Consider the following 20,181-nt stretch of genomic DNA (forward strand, 5'->3'; position numbering starts at 1 on the left):
CCTAGTTATAGTTACACGTTTAGCACAGTATCTTCTGCTGTTGGGACCCCAGCTGTTATAATTAGGACTTGGAAATAATCCTAGTATTTCATTTGCCCATGTAACACAGTGGGTGAAGATATGGCCCAGATGTATGCCTCACATCAATTAGTGGCTAATTAGTGATAGTCTTTAGTCACTGATTATGGTGATAATGATTTAGCCTTGTGGTTCTCCACCTTTCTTAACTTAGCGCCTCCTTTCAAGAAACATTGATGGCTTAAACCCCCAGCATATATATATAATTCAAATAAATTTTGTATCAAGAATGTCCTCTGATTAACAATAAACCTTTTAACTGGGCAACCCTACCCCTCAGGAATTAGTTTTCATACCACTACACAAGAATGGGGTGAAAATTTGATGATAGAAATGGTGCATGAGCATTATGTATAATTCTGTATTGTCATGTCTCTATTTCAAAATATGAAAAATGGAAACAGGGTCTCACTTGATGCTTTACAAATGGTCACATTTACCTCACTGTAAAACTAAAATTGCTCCTCATGCTGTCAATGGCTAAATCTGATGTTTTCAAGAATTGGCATCCCTGACCTGTTGCTTGGCATCCCTGAGCTGTTGCTTCTTCTCTAAGGTGATAATCTCCATTTGATCTTATTATTAATGGACTCCCATCATGAGTAAATGTAAGTTTCAATAGATTCTTAAACATTCAAATGTTTTAAGTCATTTTGAAACAAAATTTAAGTACAGGGCAACAGAAATGCCTTTGGCCACCAAGGTGTCATTTTCATGTCCATTGAGGTCAGTGGATAGAAAGCTTATGGGTATATGTTGTGGAAACAACATCTGCTTCTTTTCTATTTTCATATTCTAAATCAAGCACACCGAAATTTTATGGGTGCCCCACTTTCTCTCCCCCAAGTTTTACTCCCCACTCCCTCAAAAAAGAAAAAAAAAATCATAACAGAAGTGACAAAGATGTATGAGTCAGAAAAGGCAGCAAACACATTGAAAGCCAAGCTGGGACAGTAAGTCACATTTAAATGCTGGTACAGCAATGAATATCATTTATTTACCAGATTTTTTCCTGTTTTTTAGGTTTTTATGAGATTTTCTGTAAATTGATATGCACTAACTTTTTTTTTCCTAGCCCTAGGGATATCCCTGATATCCAGGCTTAGTCCTTTAAGGATTAATGATATAACTCCAAGACCCCCTTTATGGGGATTCCAGCAGCTTCAAGATTGTGCTCCTGTCATGAGCAGGGAAATGATTGACTGTTTGGAGTAAGAATTTCCTTGATTAAACAATACTCATTTTCATCCATTGTTGATCACACAGCCTTGCCAGTGGTAACTTTTTATCTTACATATAAAGATTTGTACCAGGAGAGACTGAGTACAGAATGGACAAAGGTGAGAACAAAGGATGAAAGGGGAGTGGGGGAGGAATGGGATGCATTTAGGGAAGCAGTGATGGCTTATGCAAAAGATGTTTGTAGCATGAGAAGCGTGGGAGGTGGGCAGATTAGAAAGGGTAGTGAGTGGTGGGATGAAGAAATAAGATTATATTTGTGAAAGAGGAGAGAGAAGCATTTAGACGATTTTTGCAGAGAAATAATGCAAATGACTGGGAGATGTATAAAAGAAGGAGGCAGGAGGTCAAGAGAAAGGTACAAGAGGTGAAAAAGAGGGTAAAAATGAGAGTTGGGGTGAGAGAGTATCATTAAATTTTAGGGAGAATAAAAAGATGTTTTGGAAGGGGAGGTTGTAACAAGTAGTGGTGATGTAAGAAGGAGATGGAGTGAGTATTTTGAAGGTTTGTTAAATGTGTTTGATGATAGAGCGGCAGATATAGGGTGTTTTGGTCAAGGTGGTGTGCAAAGTGAGAGGGTTAGGGAGAATGATTTGGTGTACTGAGAAGAGGTAGTAAAAGCTTTGCGGAAGATGAAAGCCGGCAAGGCAGCGGGTTTGGATGGTATTGCAGTGGAATTTATTAAAAAAAAAAGTGGGTGACTGTATTGTTGACTGGTTGGTAAGAATGTTTAATGTATGTATGACTCATGGTGAGATGCCTGAGGAGTGGTTGAATGCTTGCATAGTGCCATTGTACAAAGGCAAAGGGGATAAAAGTGAGTGCTCAAATTACAGAGGTATAAGTTTGTTGAGTATTCCTGGGAAATTATATGGGAGGGTATTGATTGAGAGGGTGAATGCATGTACAGAGCATCAGATTGGGGAAGAGCAGTGTGGTTTCAGAAGTGGTAGAGGATGTGTGGATCAGATGTTTGCTTTGAAGAATGTATGTGAGAAATACATAGAAAAGCAAATGGATTTGTATGTAGCATTTATGGATCCGGAGAAGGCATATGATAGAGTTGATAGAGATGCTCTGTGGAAGGTATTAAGAATATATGGTGTGGGAGGCAAGTTGTTAGAAGCAGTGAAAAGTTTCTATTGAGGTTGTAAGGCATGTGTACATGTAGGAAGAGAGGAAAGCGATTGGTTCTCAGTGAATGTTGGTTTGTGGCAGGGGTGTGTGATGTCTCCATGGTTGTTTAATTTGTTTATGGATGGGGTTGTTAGGGAGGTGAATGCAAGAGTTTTGGAAAGGGGCAAGTATGCAGTCTGTTGGGGATGAGAGAGCTTGGGAAGTGAGTCAGTTGTTGCTCGCTGATGACACAGCGCTGGTGGCTGATTCATGTGAGAAACTGCAGAAGCTGGTGACTGAGTTTGGTAAAGTGTGTGAAAGAAGAAAGTTGAGAGTAAAAGTGAATAAGAGCAAAGTTATTAGGTACAGTAGGGTTGAGGGACAAATCAATTGAGAGGTAAGGTTGAATGGAGAAAAACTGGAGGAAGTGAAGTGTTTTAGATATCTGGGAGTGGATTTGGCAGCGGATGGAACCATGGAAGCAGAAGTGAATCATAGGGTGGGGGAGGGGGCGAAAGTTCTGGGAGCGTTGAAGAATGTGTCGAGGTTGAGAACATTATCTCGGAATGCAAAAATGGGTATGTCTGAAGGAATAGTGGGTCCAGCAATGCTATATGGTTGTGAGGCATGGGCTATAGATAGAGCTGTGCGGAGGAGGGTGGATGTGCTGGAAATGAGATGTTTGAGGACAATATGTGGTGTGAGGTGGTTTGATTAAGTTGTGTGGTAATAAATAGAGTGTAGTTGAGAGAGCAGAAGGGTGTTTTGAAATGGTGGTCACATGGAGAGAATGAGTGAGGAAAGATTGACCAAGAGGATATATGTGTCAGAGGTGGAGGGAACGAGGAGAAATGGGAGACCAAATTGGAGGTGGAAAGTTGGAGTGAAAAAGATTTTGAGTGATCGGGGCTTGAACATGCAGGAGAGTGAAAGGCGTGCAAGGAATAGAGTGAATTGGAACGATGTGGTATACTGGGGTCGACCTGCTGTCAATGGATTGAACCAGGGCATGTGAAGCGTCGGGGGTAAACCATGTTTCATGGAGACAATCCACCTTATCAGGTGAAAGGATACTTCTTTATGATAAAGTGAGGACAGACTGCCTTCATTCATTGCACCTCTTACATGGTGCATTGAGTAGGATTTGAACCTTTGCGGGAAAATCTCAAGTTATTGCAAGGCTGCTCCCCTTCTTCAGGAGATGGGGTACATCCTAGGAAATCGCCTTGGATGGGGAACCACTCTGAACAGTGAGGAGACGGAAGCTTTTACAAGAAATGGAGAATCATGGCCCACTTCCCCAAGTCCAATGGACACACTGAGGCAGTGGTGAAGGCAGCCAAATGGATGTTGAGGGGCAACATGGATGTTGGAGGTATCCAGCAGAAAAGCAAATTGACTCAGGGTAAGCTCCAGTATCTCAACACCCCCTAGGAGAGGGAGATAAGCCACTCACACAGCTAGCTGCAGGAAGACAGTTGCAAGAGGTGTTCTGGCACTCCAGCAACATCATCTGATAAACCAGCGATGGAGAACTGCTCTGCTAAACAGGGAGTGGGACATAGCAAAGAGCCAGGCTCATGTGCAGGGCAGCCCAACAGGTAATGCTGCTACACTGCCCTGACTGTACATGAGCTCGCCTATCTGCATGCAGAATATCACTTGGAAGATATGGGACATGTCAGGCATGGTAGTGGATGTGAGGCTGCATAGACAATACTTAGTGAAGCTGGATGGCAGTAGCTGCCTGTCTGCAAAACTGATGTCACTTATGTCCCTGGGTTTCGCTGATCCTCACAACACCCATAGATGAATGGGAATGCCCACCAGCAATGGCTTCACCCCCAGTCGTGGCGACACCCAGCCTCAGGCAGCAGCGCCCTCTCTGTGTGAGACACCACCCTGCAGACTTGCAAGATTATGATTGTGGTGGCTCCTGTGAAGAGTAAACACACTAATTTGTCATTTTTGCACAGCTCACTCGCATGTTAAGCAAGTGCATTTTTTGACTTTATTCTCTTTTTTTGTATTTTCTTGTTTTTGCTGTAACAAAATGTCACATTTAGTTTACAAAATCTTGTGAGGAGGGTGCAGCCTAGGGTTAAGTGTATGGTATGATAGTTGGGCAGCAGACATCCAGCAGATGGGAACGCTCGCCGGGTGGTTGGAGGTAGGAATTAGACTGAGATAGAGGTAATACCACCCCTTCCCTTCCCTGTTAAAGGATACCTCTTTATAATAAAGTGAGGATGAACTACCTGCTTTCATTGCACCTCTTTACAATCAATTGATGTCATTTTGATTGTAAGGATTGCAAAATTATTTGATAACGTCACAATTCTGAAACGGAAACACTCTTTATGCAACCTGACCACACAATAGCTTGATGTAGACTGAGACCAAAACAAAGCAAGTCTACCCCATGCTACCAAAAAGAAGTATGATATGAAATGCGCATGGTGCGGCGTTTGAGATTTTTTAATTCTATTATTAATTTTCTTATTAATCAATTCGTTGTTTTATTATTTGTCCATGAAATTTGAAATCTGTTATATTGGGAGTTTACTGTATATCCTCTTTGTTAGCCTTTCCTCACTCATTCTCTCAATATGAAATTTGAAATCTTTTGTATTGGGAGTTTACTGTATATCCTCTTTGTTAGCCTTTCCTCACTCATTCTCTCTATATGTCCCAACTATTTCAACACTCCTTCCTCTACTCTCTCAACCACACCATATTATTACCACTTTTTCTCTTACCCTTTCTTATTTATGCTAATAAACCACCTCTCACGACATATTGTCCTCATACATTTGATTTTCAACACCTCCACCCTCCTCTGCACAACCCTATCTATTACCCATGCTTTGCAACCATATAGTATAGGTGGAACTACTGTTCCTTCAAACATAACCATTTTTGCTCTCTGAGATGAATTCTTTCTTTACACGCATTCATCAGTGCTCCCAGAACTTTTGCCTCTAGCCCACCCTGTGAATCACTTATACTTCCATTGTTCCATTCCCTCCCAAATCTACTCCCAGATATCTGAAATACTTCACTTCCTCCTATTTTTCTCCATTCAAACTTACCTCCCAACTAGCTTGTCCCTCAACCATGCTAAACCTAATAACTTTGCTTTGATTCACATTTACTCTCAACTTTCTTTTTTCTCACACACTTCCAGACTAAGTCACCAGCTTCTGCAGTTTCTCACTCAAATCTGCCACCAGCACTGTATTATCAGTGAACATCTGACTAACTCCTTAGGCACTGTCATCCCTACAGACTGCATTCTTGCACCTCTCTCTAAGACATTCACATTTACCTCCCTCACCACCCCATCCATAAACAAATTAAATGACCATGGTGACATCACACAATCCTGCCACATACTAGCCTTCACTTGGAACCAGTTACTCTTCTTGCTTCCTACTCATATACACGCCTTAAATCTTGATCAAAACTTCTCACTGATTCTTGCAACTTTTCTCCCACATCGTATGTTCTCTGGACCTTCCAAAAGACATTTCTATCAACCCTATCATATGCTTTCTTTAGATTCATAAATGCCACAAACAGATCCATCTGTTTCTCAGAGTATTTCTTTCACACATTCCTTGAAGCAAATGCCTGATTCACGCATTTTCTAATACTTCTGAAACTACATTACTCCTCTCCAATTTGATGTTATTTATATGTCTTCATCATCTCAATCAGTACCCTCTCATACAACTTACCGGGTATACTGAACAAACTTTTACCTCTGTTGTTTGAACACTTGCCTTTATCCCCATTGCTTTTATACAGTGGCACTATACATGCCTTTATCCCCATTGCTTTTATACAGTGGCACTATACATGCATTCTGCCAATCCTCAGGCACATTACCATGATTTTTTACAAACATTGAAAATCCTTCCTAATCAATCAACAACACAGTCAACCCCATTCTTAATGAATTCAACTGCATTACCATTCATTCACTACAGCCAAACTTGCCACATTTCATCTTACTCAAGGGTTTCTTTACTTCCTTCTTCAATGAACCACTCTCTATGACTCTCACTTCACATGCCATTTAGACCCAAACGCCCCAAATCTGCTACTTCATCATCAAACAAATTCAGTTGTCCTTCAAAATATTCACTCCAACTCTTCCTAACAAAATATTTACTCCATCTCCTCTTAACATGTTTACTTATGCTTGCTTACCCCAACTCTCATTTGTCCTCTTTTCAACTTTTGCATTTTCCTCTTGACCTACTGCATTCTCTTATACACCCCCCAATCATTTGCATTCCTTTCCTGTAAGTTATGCCCAAATCCCTCATATTTTTCTTCCACTTGCAACTTTACTTCTTCATTCCATAACTAAGTAGCCTTTCTAATCTGCCCACCTCCCACCTTTTGCATGCCACAGGCATCTCTTGTACAAGCCAGCACTACTTCCCTAAATACCTCCCTTTCCTCACCTAGTGCCCTTGTTTCATATTCCTTCACCTTTTGCCAATCTACACTCGGTTTCTGATATTTTTTCACACAAATTACTTCTCCAAGCTTACTTACTCTCACCACTCTGTTCTCACTGACACTGTCTCCTCTTTTTGAAAAACGTCTACAAATCTTTACCCTCAGACATACCTCCTGCTGCCCCTCTCAGCACATTTACATCCAAACGTCCCTTTTACATGTCTGTCATTTAATATGTAATCCAGTAATGCTCACTACCCATCTGTCCTAGTCACATGTGCATACTTTGTATGTCCCTTTTTTTATTTGATATTCACATTAATTTTTACAAATACATATGCTACTGATTGAAGGCTAAGAGTCCAAGTTTCCTTTGCTTTCTCTCTTTTCAGCTTTGTGATGTTTCTTCTTTCATCAAAACCCTTATTCTTCACACTTCCTGATGCTTTCTCTGCCCTTCTGTTAATGTGATTCATCCAGAGTATTCTTATAGGCTCTTAGGTACTTTGTTCTGGTGCATTTGCATCATAAAACTAGAATGAAGATTGAATTAGGCAAGTAATATTTGATCGGGAGTTCAGGAACTCAAGAGTTCAGAAGAATGTCGCATGATTGGTTAGAATTCATGGTTGTAAATCATTTTTTCTATAAGTATAGATGTGTACATATTATTCCATATATTTCAGGTTAGATATGGTTCACCAGTATGTGTCTGCACTCATGGCTGGACAGGCATGAATTGTGGACTGCAAACAATCTGTGAGGAGAGTTCATGCTTTAATGGTGGCACTTGTAAACCCAATGCTGATCCTTCTCTCCCACCTACATGCATGTGAGTTTATTTGAGTTAAAGGTTTTTAATATGCTTGAACCATGGAAATGTGTACTTAACTTTTCAGACTGATATGAATATTTTTCACATGTAACAACAGTGTCATCTTCAACAATAATATAAAAAAGTAGTTTCAAGTTGATAAATACACAGTGGGAAGGTTATCTAAATATAACGTTTGACTGATTAAAATTTTCCTACGCATATACAGTAGGCACTAGGTAGTAGTTGGTAGGCAGCCACTGACCAGGTAGGTGTATTACCAGTACAACCTGCCTGGATGTTGGAAAGGTTAGTGATGAATGCCTAGTGAGCCAGCATTTCATTGGTTGTCAAGTTGCATTACCTTGACCCAGGTAGCTGTTTTTTCTTTCTGCCTCTTCTATACTTGGAATGCTGGCATTCTGTCCACACATACAATTTCTCCTTTTTACACAACACTTACCAACACATAACTCACACAACTCAGTCTTCATAACTCTAGATTTTCCTGTGGTGAGCACTTTGTGCTAGCCCTGTCTTTTGGTGAAATGGTAGGAGCATTATCTGGGGCTAAGTAGTAGTTTAGAGCATTAGGCTTGAATATTAGGTAGACACATTAGGCAGAAGTAGTTGGTAGGAGCCTCTGAAACATTGCACTAGAGTTGCCCTCTGCCACTGGCACTAAAGGCTAAGAAGCCACATAGAAGTTCAGCAGTTATGGAGGATCTTTTGTCATGGCTACCTCCTTGAGGGAGTTCCCAAGTGGAATGGGCAGCAGAGATATAGATAGATAGATATTATTATTATATTATTATTTTACTTTGTTGCTGTCTCCAGGGTTAGCTAGGTAGCGCAAGAAAGCAGACGAAAGAATGGCCCAACCCACCCACATACACATATATATACCTACACATTCACACACGCAAATATACATACCTGTACATCTCAACGTACACATATATATATACACACACAGACATATACTTATATACACATGTACATAATTCATACTGTCTGCCTTTATTCATTCCCACTGCCACCCCACCACACATGAAATAACAACCCCCTCCCCCCACATGTGCACGAGGTAGTGCTAGGAAAAGACAACAAAGGCCACATTCGTTCACACTCAGTCTCTAGCTGTCATGTATAATGCACCAAAACCACAGCTCCCTTTCCACATCCAGGCCCCAAAAAACTTTCCATGGTTTACCCCAGATGCCTCACCTGCCTTGGTTCAATCCATTGACAGCACATCAACCCTGGTATACCACATACTTCCAGTTCACTCTATTCCTTGCACGCCTTTCACTCTCCTGCATGTTAGGTCCCGATCACTCAAAATCTTTTTCACTCCATCTTTCCATCTCCAATTTGATCTCCCGCTTCTCATTCCCTCCACCTCTGACACATATATCCTCTTGGTCGATCTTTCCTCACTCATTCTCTCCATGTGACCAAACCATTTTAAAATACCCTCTTCTGCTATCTCAACCATGCCCTTTTTATTTCCACACATCTCTCTTACCCTAGTATTACTTACTCGATCAAACCACCTCACACCACATATTTTCCTCAAACATCTCATTTCCAGCACATCCACCCTCCTTCGCACAACTCTATCTATAGCCCATGCCTCGCAACCATATAACGTTGTTGGAACCACTATTCCTTCAAACATACCCATTTTTGCTTTCCGAGATAATGTTCACGACTTCCACACATCCTTCTATGCTCCCAGAACTTTCGCCCCCTCCCCCACCCTATGATTCACTTCCGCTTCCATGGTCCCATCCGCTGCCAAATCCACTCCCAGATATCTAAAACACTTCACTTCCTCCAGTTTTTTCCATTCAAACTTACCTCCCATTTGACTTGACCCTGAACCCAACTGTAACTAATAACCTTGCTCTTATTCACATTTACTCTCAGATTTCTTCTTTCTCACAGTTTACCAAACTCAGTCACCAGCATCTGCAGTTTCTCACACGAATCAGCCACCAGCGCTGTATCATCAGCGAACAACAACTGACTCACTTCCCAAGCTCTCTCATCCCCAACAGACTGCATACTTGCCCCTCTTTCCAAAACTCTTGCATTCACCTTCCTAACAACCCCATCCATAAACAAATTAAACAACCATGGAGACATCACACACCCCTGCTGCAAACCAACATTCACTGAGAACCAATCACTTTCCTCTCTTCCTACTCGTACACATACCTTACATCCTCGATAAAAACTTTTCACTGCTTCTAACAACTTGCCTCCCACACCATATATTCTTAATACCTTCCACAGAGCATCTCTATTAACCCTATCATATGCCTTCTCCAGATCCATAAATGCTACATACAAATCCATTTGCTTTTCTAAGTATTTCTCACATACATTCTTCAAAGCAAACACCTGATCCACACATCATCTACCACTTCTGAAACCACACTGCTCTTCCCTAGTCTGATGCTCTGTACATGCCTTCACTCTCTCAATCAATACCCTCCCATATAATTTCCCAGGAATACTCAACAAACTTATACCTCTGTAATTTGAGCACTCACTTTTATCCCCTTTGCCTTTGTACAATGGCACTATGCAAGCATTCCACCAATCCTCAGGCATCTCACCATGAATCATACATACACTGAATATCCTTACCAACCAGTCAACAATACAGTCACCCCTTTTGTAATGAATTCCACTGCAAATCCATCCAAACCCGCTGCCTTGCCGGCTTTCATCTTCCGCAAAACTTTTACTACCTCTTCTCTGTATACCAAATCATTCTCCCTAATCCTCTCACTTTGCACACCACCTTGACCAAAACACCCTATATCTGCCACTCTATCATCAAACACGTTCAACAAACCTTCAAAGTACTCACCCCATCTCCTTCTCACATCACCACTACTTGTTATCACCTCCCCATTACCCCCTTTCACTGAAGTTCCCATTTGTTCCCTTGTCTTACACACTTTATTTACCTCCTTCCAAAACGTCTTTTTATTCTCCCTAAAATTTAATGATACTCACTCATCCCAACTCTTGTTTGCCCTCTTTTTTGCCTTTTGCACCTTTCTCTTGACCTCCTGCCTCTTTCTTTTATACATCTCCCAATCATTTGCATTATTTCCCGTCAAAAATCGTCCAAATGCCTCTTTCGTCTCTTTCTCTGATAATCTTACTTCTTCATCCCACCACTCACTACCCTTTCTAATCTGCCCACCTCCCACGCTTCTCATGCCACAAGCATCTTTTGCGCAAGCCATCACGTCTTCCCTAAATACATCCCTTTCTTCCCACACTCCCCTTACATCCTTTGTTCTGTACTTGTACATACTCCTGTTTCAGGAGTAGTGCTACTCCTTCCCTTGTTCTTGTCCTCTCACTAACCCCTGACTTTACTCCCAAAACATTCCCAAACCACTCTTTCCCTTTACCCTTGAGCTTTGTTTCTCTCAGAGCCAAAACATCCAGGTTCCTTTCCTCAAACATACTACCTATCTCTCCTTTTTTCTCATCTAGGTTACATCCACACACATTTAGACACCCCAATCTGAAACTTCGAGGAGGATGAGCACTCCCCGCGTGACTCCTTCTTCTGTTTCCTCTTTTAGAAAGTTAAGATACAAGGAGGGGAGGGTTTCTAGCACCCTGCTCCCGTCCCCTTTAGTCGCCTTCTATGACATGTGAGGAATGCATGGGAAGTATTTTTCTCCCCTCTCCCCAGAGCAGAAGAGGGTGTTTTGAAATGGTTTGGGCACATGGAGAGAATGAGTGAGGAAAGATTGACCGAGAGAATATATGTGTCGGAGGTGGAGGGAACGAGAAGTGGGAGACCAAATTGGAGGTGGAAAGATGGAGTGAAAAAGATTTTGTGTGATCGGGGCCTGAACATGCAGGAGGGTGAAAGGAGGGCAAGGAATAGAGTGAATTGGAGCGATGTGGTATACCGGGGTTGACGTGCTGTCAGTGGATTGAATCAAGACATGTGAAGCGTCTGGGGTAAACCATGGAAAGCTGTGGAGGTATGTATATTTGCGTGTGTGGACGTATGTATATACATGTGTATGGGGGTGGGTTGGGCCATTTCTTTCGTCTGTTTCCTTGCGCTACCTCGCAAACGCGGGAGACAGCGACAAAGCAAAAAAAAAATATATATATATTTTTTTTTTTTTTTTTTTTTTTTTTTTTTTTTTTTTATACTTTGTCGCTGTCTCCCGCGTTTGCGAGGTAGCGCAAGGAAACAGACGAAAGAAATGGCCCAACCCCCCCCATACACATGTACATATGTCCACACACGCAAATATACATACCTACACAGCTTTCCATGGTTTACCCCAGACGCTTCACATGCCTTGATTCAATCCACTGACAGCACGTCAACCCCTGTATACCACATCGCTCCAATTCACTCTATTCCTTGCCCTCCTTTCACCCTCCTGCATGTTCAGGCCCCGATCACACAAAATCTTTTTCACTCCATCTTTCCACCTCCAATTTGGTCTCCCTCTTCTCCTCGTTCCCTCCACCTCCGACACATATATCCTCTTGGTCAATCTTTCCTCACTCATTCTCTCCATGTGCCCAAACCATTTCAAAACACCCTCTTCTGCTCTCTCAACCACGCTCTTTTTATTTCCACACATCTCTCTTACCCTTACGTTACTCACTCGCTCAAACCACCTCACACCACACATTGTCCTCAAACATCTCATTTCCAGCACATCCATCCTCCTGCGCACATCTCTATTCATAGCCCACGCCTCGCAACCATACAACATTGTTGGAACCACTATTCCTTCAAACATACCCATTTTTGCTTTCCGAGATAATGTTCTCGACTTCCACACATTTTTCAAGGCTCCCAAAATTTTCGCCCCCTCCCCCACCCTATGATCCACTTCCGCTTCCATGGTTCCATCCGCTGACAGATCCACTCCCAGATATCTAAAACACTTCACTTCCTCCAGTTTTTCTCCATTCAAACTCACCTCCCAATTGACTTGACCCTCACCCCTACTGTACCTAATAACCTTGCTCTTATTCACATTTACTCTTAACTTTCTTCTTCCACACACTTTACCAAACTCAGTCACCAGCTTCTGCAGTTTCTCACATGAATCAGCCACCAGCGCTGTATCATCAGCGAACAACAACTGACTCACTTCCCAAGCTCTCTCATCCCCAACAGACTTCATACTTGCCCCTCTTTCCAGGACTCCTGCATTTACCTCCCTAACAACCCCATCCATAAACAAATTAAACAACCATGGAGACATCACACACCCCTGCCGCAAACCTACATTCACTGTGTGGATGTGTGGATCAGGTGTTTGCTTTGAAGAATGTATGTGAGAAATACTTAGAAAAGCAAATGGATTTGTATGTAGCATTTATGGATCTGGAGAAGGCATATGATAGAGTTGATAGAGATGCTCTGTGGAAGGTATTAAGAATATATGGTGTGGGAGGCAAGTTGTTAGAAGCAGTGAAAAGTTTTTATCGAGGATGTAAGGCATGTGTACGTGTAGGAAGAGAGGAAAGTGATTGGTTCTCAGTGAATGTAGGTATGATATATATATATATGTATATATATATATATATATATATTCCCTGGGGATAGGGGAGAAAGAATACTTCCCACGTATTCCCTGCGTGTCGTAAAGGCGACTAAAAGGGGAGGGAGCGGGTGGCTGGAAATCCTCCCCTCTCTTTTTTTTTTTATTTTTCAATTTTCCAAAAGAAGGAACAGAGAAGGGGGCCAGGTGAGGATATTCCCTCAAAGGCCCAGTCCTCTGTTCTTAACGCTACCTCGCTAACACGGGAAATGGCGAATAGTATGAAAGAAAGATATATATGTATATATATATATATATATATATATATATATATATATATATATATGTCCCATGGTTCCATATATATATATATATATATATATATATATATATATATTTTTTTTTCTTTTTTTTTTGCTTTGTCGCTGTCTCCCGCGTTTGCGAGGTAGCGCAAGGAAACAGACAAAAGAAATGGCCCAACTCACCCCCATACACATGTATATACATACGTCCACACATGCAAATATACATACCTACACAGCTTTCCATGGTTTACCCCAGACGCTTCACATGCCCTGATTCAATCCACTGACAGCACGTCAACCCCGGTATACCACATCGATCCAATTCACTCTATTCCTTGCACGCCTTTCACCCTCCTGCATGTTCAGGCCCCGATCACACAGAATCTTTTCCATTCCATCTTTCCACCTCCAATTTGATCTCCCACTTCTCCTCGTTCCCTCCACCTCCGACACATATATCCTCTTGGTCAATCTTTCCTCACTCATTCTCTCCATGTGCCCAAACCATTTCAAAACACCCTCTTCTGCTCTCTCAACCACGCTCTTTTTATTTCCACACATCTCTCTTACCCTTACGTTACTTACTCGATCCAACCACCTCACACCACACATTGTCCTCGAACATCTTATTTCCAGCACATCCATCCTCCTGCGCACAACTCTATCCATAGCCCACGCCTCGCAACCATACAACATTGTTGCAACCACTATTCCTTCAAACATACCCATTTTTGCTTTCCAAGATAATGTTCTCGACTTCCACACATTCTTCAAGGCTCCCAGGATTTACGCCCCCTCCCCCACCCTATGATCCACTTCCGCTTCCATGGTTCCATCCGCTGCCAGATCCACTCCCAGATATCTAAAACACTTTACTTCCTCCAGTTTTTCTCCATTCAAACTTACCTCCCTATTGACTTGTCCCTCAACCCTACTGTACCTAATAACCTTGTTCTTATTCACATTTACTCTCAGATTTCTTCTTTCACACACTTTACCAAACCCAGTCACCAGCTTCTGCAGTTTCTCACATGAATCAGCCACCAGCACTGTATCATCAGTGAACAACAACTGACTCACTTCCCAAGCTCTCTCATCTACAACAGACTGCATACTTGCCCCCTTTCCAAAATTCTTGCATTCACCTCCCTAACAACCCCATCCATTAACAAATTAAACAACCATGGAGACATCACACATCCCTGCCGCAAACCTACATTCACTGAGAACCAATCACTCTCCTCTCTTCCTAAACGTACACATGCCTTGCATCCTCGTTAAAAACTTTTCACTGCTTCTAACAACTTACCTCCCACACCATATATTCTTAATACCTTCCACAGAGCATCTCTATTGACTCTATCATATGGCTTCTCCAGATCCATAAATGCTACATACAAATCCATTTGCTTTTCTAAGTATTTCTCACATACATTCTTCAAAGCAAACACCTGATCCACACATCCTCTACCACTTCTGAAACCACACTGCTTTTCCCCAATCTGATGCTCTGTACATGCCTTCACCCTCACAATTAATACCCTCCCATATAATTTCCCAGGAATACTCAACAAACTTATACCTCTCTAATTTGAGCACTCACTTTTATCCCCTATGCCTTTGTACAATGGCACTATACAAGCATTCCGCCAATCCTCAGGCACCTCACCATGAGCCATACATACATTAAATAATCTTACCAACCAGTCAACAATACAGTCACCCCCTTTTTTAATAAATTCCACTTTAATACCATTCAAACCCGCTGCCTTGCTGGCTTTCATCTTCCGCAAAGCTTTTACTACCTCTTCTCTGTTTACCAACTCATTCTCCCTAACCCTCTCACTTTGCACACCACCTTGACCAAAACACCCTATATCTGCTACTCTATCATCAAACACATTCAACAAACCTTCAGAATACTCACTCCATCTCCTTCTCACATCACCACTACTTGTTATCACTTCCCCATTAGCTCCCTTCACTGAAGTTCCCATTTGTTCCCTTGTCTTACGCACTTTATTTGCCTCCTTCCAAAACATATTTTCATTCTCCCTAAAATTTAATGATACTCTCTCACCCCAACTCTCATTTGCCCTCTTTTTCACCTCTGGCACCTTTCTCTTGACCTCCTGCCTCTTTCTTTTATACATCCCCCAGTCATTTGCATTATTTCCCTGCAAAAATCATCCAAATGCCTCTCTCTTCCCTTTCACTAATAATCTTACTTCTTCATCCCACCACTTACTACCCTTTCTAATCTGCCCACCTCCCACGCTTCTCATGCCACAAGCATCTTTTGCGCAAGCCATCACTGCTTCCCTAAATACATCCCATTCCTCCCCCACTCCCCTTATGTCCTTTGTTGTCACCTTTTTCCATTCTGTACTCAGTCTCTTCTGGTACTTCCTCATACAAGTCTCCTTCCTAAGCTCACTTACTCTCGCCACTCTCTTCACCCCAACATTCTCTCTTCTTTTCTGAAAACCTCTACAAATCTTCACCTTTGCCTCCACAATATAATGATCAGACATCCCTCCAGTTGCATCTCTCAGCACATTAACATCCAAAAGTCTCTTGCGCGTCTCTTAACACGTAATCCAATAACGCTCTCTGGCCATCTCTCCTACTTCCATACATATACTTATGTATATCTCTCTTTTTAAACCAGGTATTCCCAATCACCAGTCCTTTTTCAGCACATAAATCTACAAGCTCTTCACCATTTCCATTTACAACACTGAACACCCCATTTACACCAATTATTCCCTCAACCTGCCACATTACTCACCTTTGCATTCAAATCACCCATCACTGTAACCCGGTCTCGTGCATCAAAACTACTAACACATTCATACACACACTCATACATGCACATATACATATTAACATACATTCTTATACATACACATACATTTTTGTATACACACATGTACATATATTTGCATGCCTTCATCCATTCCTGGCGCGACCCCTTCCCACAGGAAACAGCGTCATTACCCTTTGCTTTAGTGAGGTAGCACCCGGGAAAACAGGCAAAAAAAAAAAAAAGCCACATTCGTTTACACTCAGTCTCTAGCTGTGATGTGTAATGCACCTTAACCACAGCTCTCTATTCACTAACATTCCCCACAGACCTCTCCATGGTTTACCCCAGACGTTCACATGCCCTGGTTCAGTCCACCGACAGCATGTCTTCCCCAGTATATCACAAACATCTCTATCAACCCTACCATATGCCTTCTGCAGATCCATAAATGCATCATACAATTCCATCTGTTTTCCTAAGTATAATTTTTTAATTTATAGATGTCCTGAGGGATACACTGGCTATCGATGTGGAACACCAGAGAACTTCAGAGCGGAGAAAGTTGAAACCTCATCACCCAACACTGCCACAGTTATCATAGGTGTTTTTATTGCTGTAAGTAAAAAATTTTTCTACCTACCTCTTTATAGAAAGCAGGTTTGTGTGTGTAGAAAAGGGTTTTGTGTATTGCATGAAACAATATATACTATTGCTTTGCTTTGTCGCTGTCTCCCACGTTAGCGAGGTAGCGCAAGGAAACGGACGAAAGAATGGCCCAACCCACCCACATACACATATATATACATACACGTCCACACACGCAAATATACATACCTATACATCTCAATGTATACATATATATATATACACACACAGACATATACATATACACATTTACATAATTCATACTGTCTGCCTTTATTCATTCCCATCGCCACCCCACCACACATGAAATAACAACCCCCTCCCCCCGCATGTGCGCGAGGTAGCCCTAGGAAATGACAACAAAGGCCACATTCGTTCACACTCAGTCTCTAGCTGTCATGTATAATGCACTGAAACCACAGCTCCCTTTCCACATCCAGGCCCTACAGCACTTTCCATGGTTTACCCCAGACGCTTCACATGCCCTGGTTCAATCCATTGACAGCACGTCGACCCCGGTATACCACATTCTTCCAATTCACTCTATTCCTTGCACGCCTTTCACCCTCCTGCATGTTCAGGCCCCGATCACTCAAAATCTTTTTCACTCCATCTTTCCTCCTCCAATTTGGTCTCCCACTTCTCGTTCCCTCCACCTCTGACACATATATCCTCTTGGTCAATCTTTCCTCACCCATTCTTCCTATATGACCAAACCATTTTAAAACACCCTCTTCTGCTCTCTCAACCACACTCTTTTTATTATCACACATTTCTCTTACCTTATTATTACTTACTCGATCAAACCACCTCACACCACATATTGTCCTCAGACATCTCATTTCCAGCACATCCACCCTCCTCCGCACAACTCGTCCATAGCCCACGCTTCGTAACCATATAACATTGTTGGAACCACTATTCCTTCAAACATACCCAATTTTTGCTTTCCAAGATAACGCTCTCGACTTCCACACATTCTTCAACGCTCCCAGAACTTCCACCCTCCCCTCCTTGTGTTTCAGCGTTCTTAAAAAGGGGAAACAGAAGAAGAGTCATGCGGGGAGTTTCTCATCCTCCTCGAAGGCTCACATTGGGGTGTCTAAATGTGTGTGGATCTCACCAAGATGAGAAAAAGGAGAGATAGGTTGTACGTTTGAGGGAAGGAACCTAGACGTTTTGGCTCTGAGTGAAACGAAGCTCAAAAGTAAAGGAGAAGAGTGGTTTGGGAATGTTTTGGGAGTAAAGTCAGGGGTTGGTGAGAGGACAAGAGCAAAGGAAGGAGTAGCACCACTCCTGAAACAGGAGTTGTAGGAGTATGTAATAGAGCGTAAGAAAGTAAACTCTAGATTGTTATGGGTAAAACTGAAAGTGGATGGAGAGAGATGGTGATTATTGGTGCCTATGCACCTGGGTACGAGAAGAAAGATCATGAGAGGCAAGTGTTTAGGGAGCAGCTGAGTGAGTGTGTAAGCATTTTTGATGGACGAGACTGGGTTATAGTGTTGGGTGATTTGAATGCAAAGGTGAGTAACATGGCAGTTGAGGGAATAATTGGTGTACATGGGGTATTCAGTGTTGTAAATGGAAATGGTGAAGAGCTTGTAGATTTGTTTGCTGAAAAAGGACTGGTAATTGGAAATACCTGGTTCAAAAAAGAGGGATATACATAAGTATACGTATGTAAGTAGGAGAGATGGCCAGAGAGCGTTATTGGATTATTTGTTCATTGATAGGCGTGTGGAAGAGAGACTTTTGGATGTTGATATGCTGAGAGGTGCAACTGGAGGGATGTCTGGTCATTATCTTGTGGAGGCGAAGGTTTTCAGAAAAGAAGAGAGAATGTTGGGGTGAAGAGAGTGGTGAGAGTAAGTAAGCTTGGGAAGGAGACTTGTGTGAGGAAGTACCGAGAGAGACTGAGTGCAGAATGGAAAAAGGTGAGAGCAAAGGGCGTCAGGGGAGTGGGGGAGGAATGGGATGTATTTAGGGAAGCAGTGATGGCTTGTGCAAAAGATGCTAGTGGCATGAGAAGTGTGGGAGGTGGGCAGATTAGAAAGGGTAGTGAATGGTGGGATGAAGAAGTAAGATTATTAGTGAAGGAGAAGAGAGAGGCATTTGTACAATTTTTTGTAGGGAAATAGTGCAAATGACTGGGAGATGTATAAAAGAAAGAGGTAGATCAGGAGAAATGTGCAAGAGGTGAAAAAAAGGGCAAATGAGAGTTGGGGTGAGAGTACCATTGAATTTTAGGGAGAATAAAAAGATGTTTTGGAAGGAGGTAAATAAAGTGCATAAGACTAGACAACAAATGGGAACATCGGTGAAGGGGGCTAATGGGAGGTAGTAACAAGTTCTGGTGAAGTGAGGAGATGGAGTGAGTATTTTGAAGGTTTGTTGAATGTGTTAGATGATAGAGTGGCAGATTTAGGGTGTTTTTTTCGAGATGGTGTGCGAAGTGAGAGGGGTTAGGGAGAATAGTTTGGTAAACAGAGAAGAGGTCGTGAAAGCCTTGCGGAAAATGATAGCCGGCAAGGTGGTGGGTTTGGATGGTATTCCAGTGGAATTTATTAAAAAAGGGGATGACTGTGTTGTTGAATGGTTGGTAAGGATGTTCAAAGTATGTATGGCTCATGGTGAAGTGCCTGAGGATTGGCAGAATGCATGCATAGTGCCATTGTACAAAGGCAAAGGGGATAAAAGTGAGTGCTCAAATTACAGAGGTATAAGTTTGTTGAGTATTCCTGGGAAATTATATGGGAGGGTATTGATTGAGAGGGTGAAGACATGTACAGAGCATCAGATTGGGGAAGAGCAGTGTGGTTTCAGAAGTGGTAGAGGATGTGTGCCTCAGGTGTTTGCTTTGAAGAATGTATGCGAGAAATACTTAGAAAAACAAATGGATTTGTATGTAGCATTTATGGATCTGGAGAAGGCTTATGATAAAGTTGATAGAGATGCTATGTGGAAGGTATTAAGAATATATGGTGTGGGAGGCAAGTTCCAAGAAGCAGTGAAAAGTTTTTATCAAGGATGTAAGGCATGTTTATGAGTAGGAAGAAAGGAAAGTGGATAGTTCTCAGTGAATGTTGGTTTGTGGCAGGGGTGCGTGATGTCTCCATGGTTGTTTAATTTGTTTATGGA

At 42.0% G+C, this 20,181-nt stretch overlaps 1 protein-coding gene across 1 annotated transcript in view; it reads left to right on the forward strand.

Annotated features, from left to right (window-relative positions):
• Nucleotides 1-20,181, forward strand: part of LRP1 (LDL receptor protein 1) — a 1,167,923-nt gene that overhangs the window by 1,107,520 nt on the left and 40,222 nt on the right. The window contains exons 76-77 of the mRNA XM_071663699.1: nt 7,593-7,738; nt 16,896-17,010. Of these exons, the coding sequence (XP_071519800.1) occupies nt 7,593-7,738; nt 16,896-17,010 (261 nt within the window). The remainder of the gene's footprint in view (nt 1-7,592; nt 7,739-16,895; nt 17,011-20,181) is intronic.

The sequence above is a fragment of the Panulirus ornatus genome, chromosome 1, assembly GCF_036320965.1.
Source record: "Panulirus ornatus isolate Po-2019 chromosome 1, ASM3632096v1, whole genome shotgun sequence".
Classification (NCBI taxonomy): Eukaryota; Metazoa; Arthropoda; class Malacostraca; order Decapoda; family Palinuridae; genus Panulirus; species Panulirus ornatus.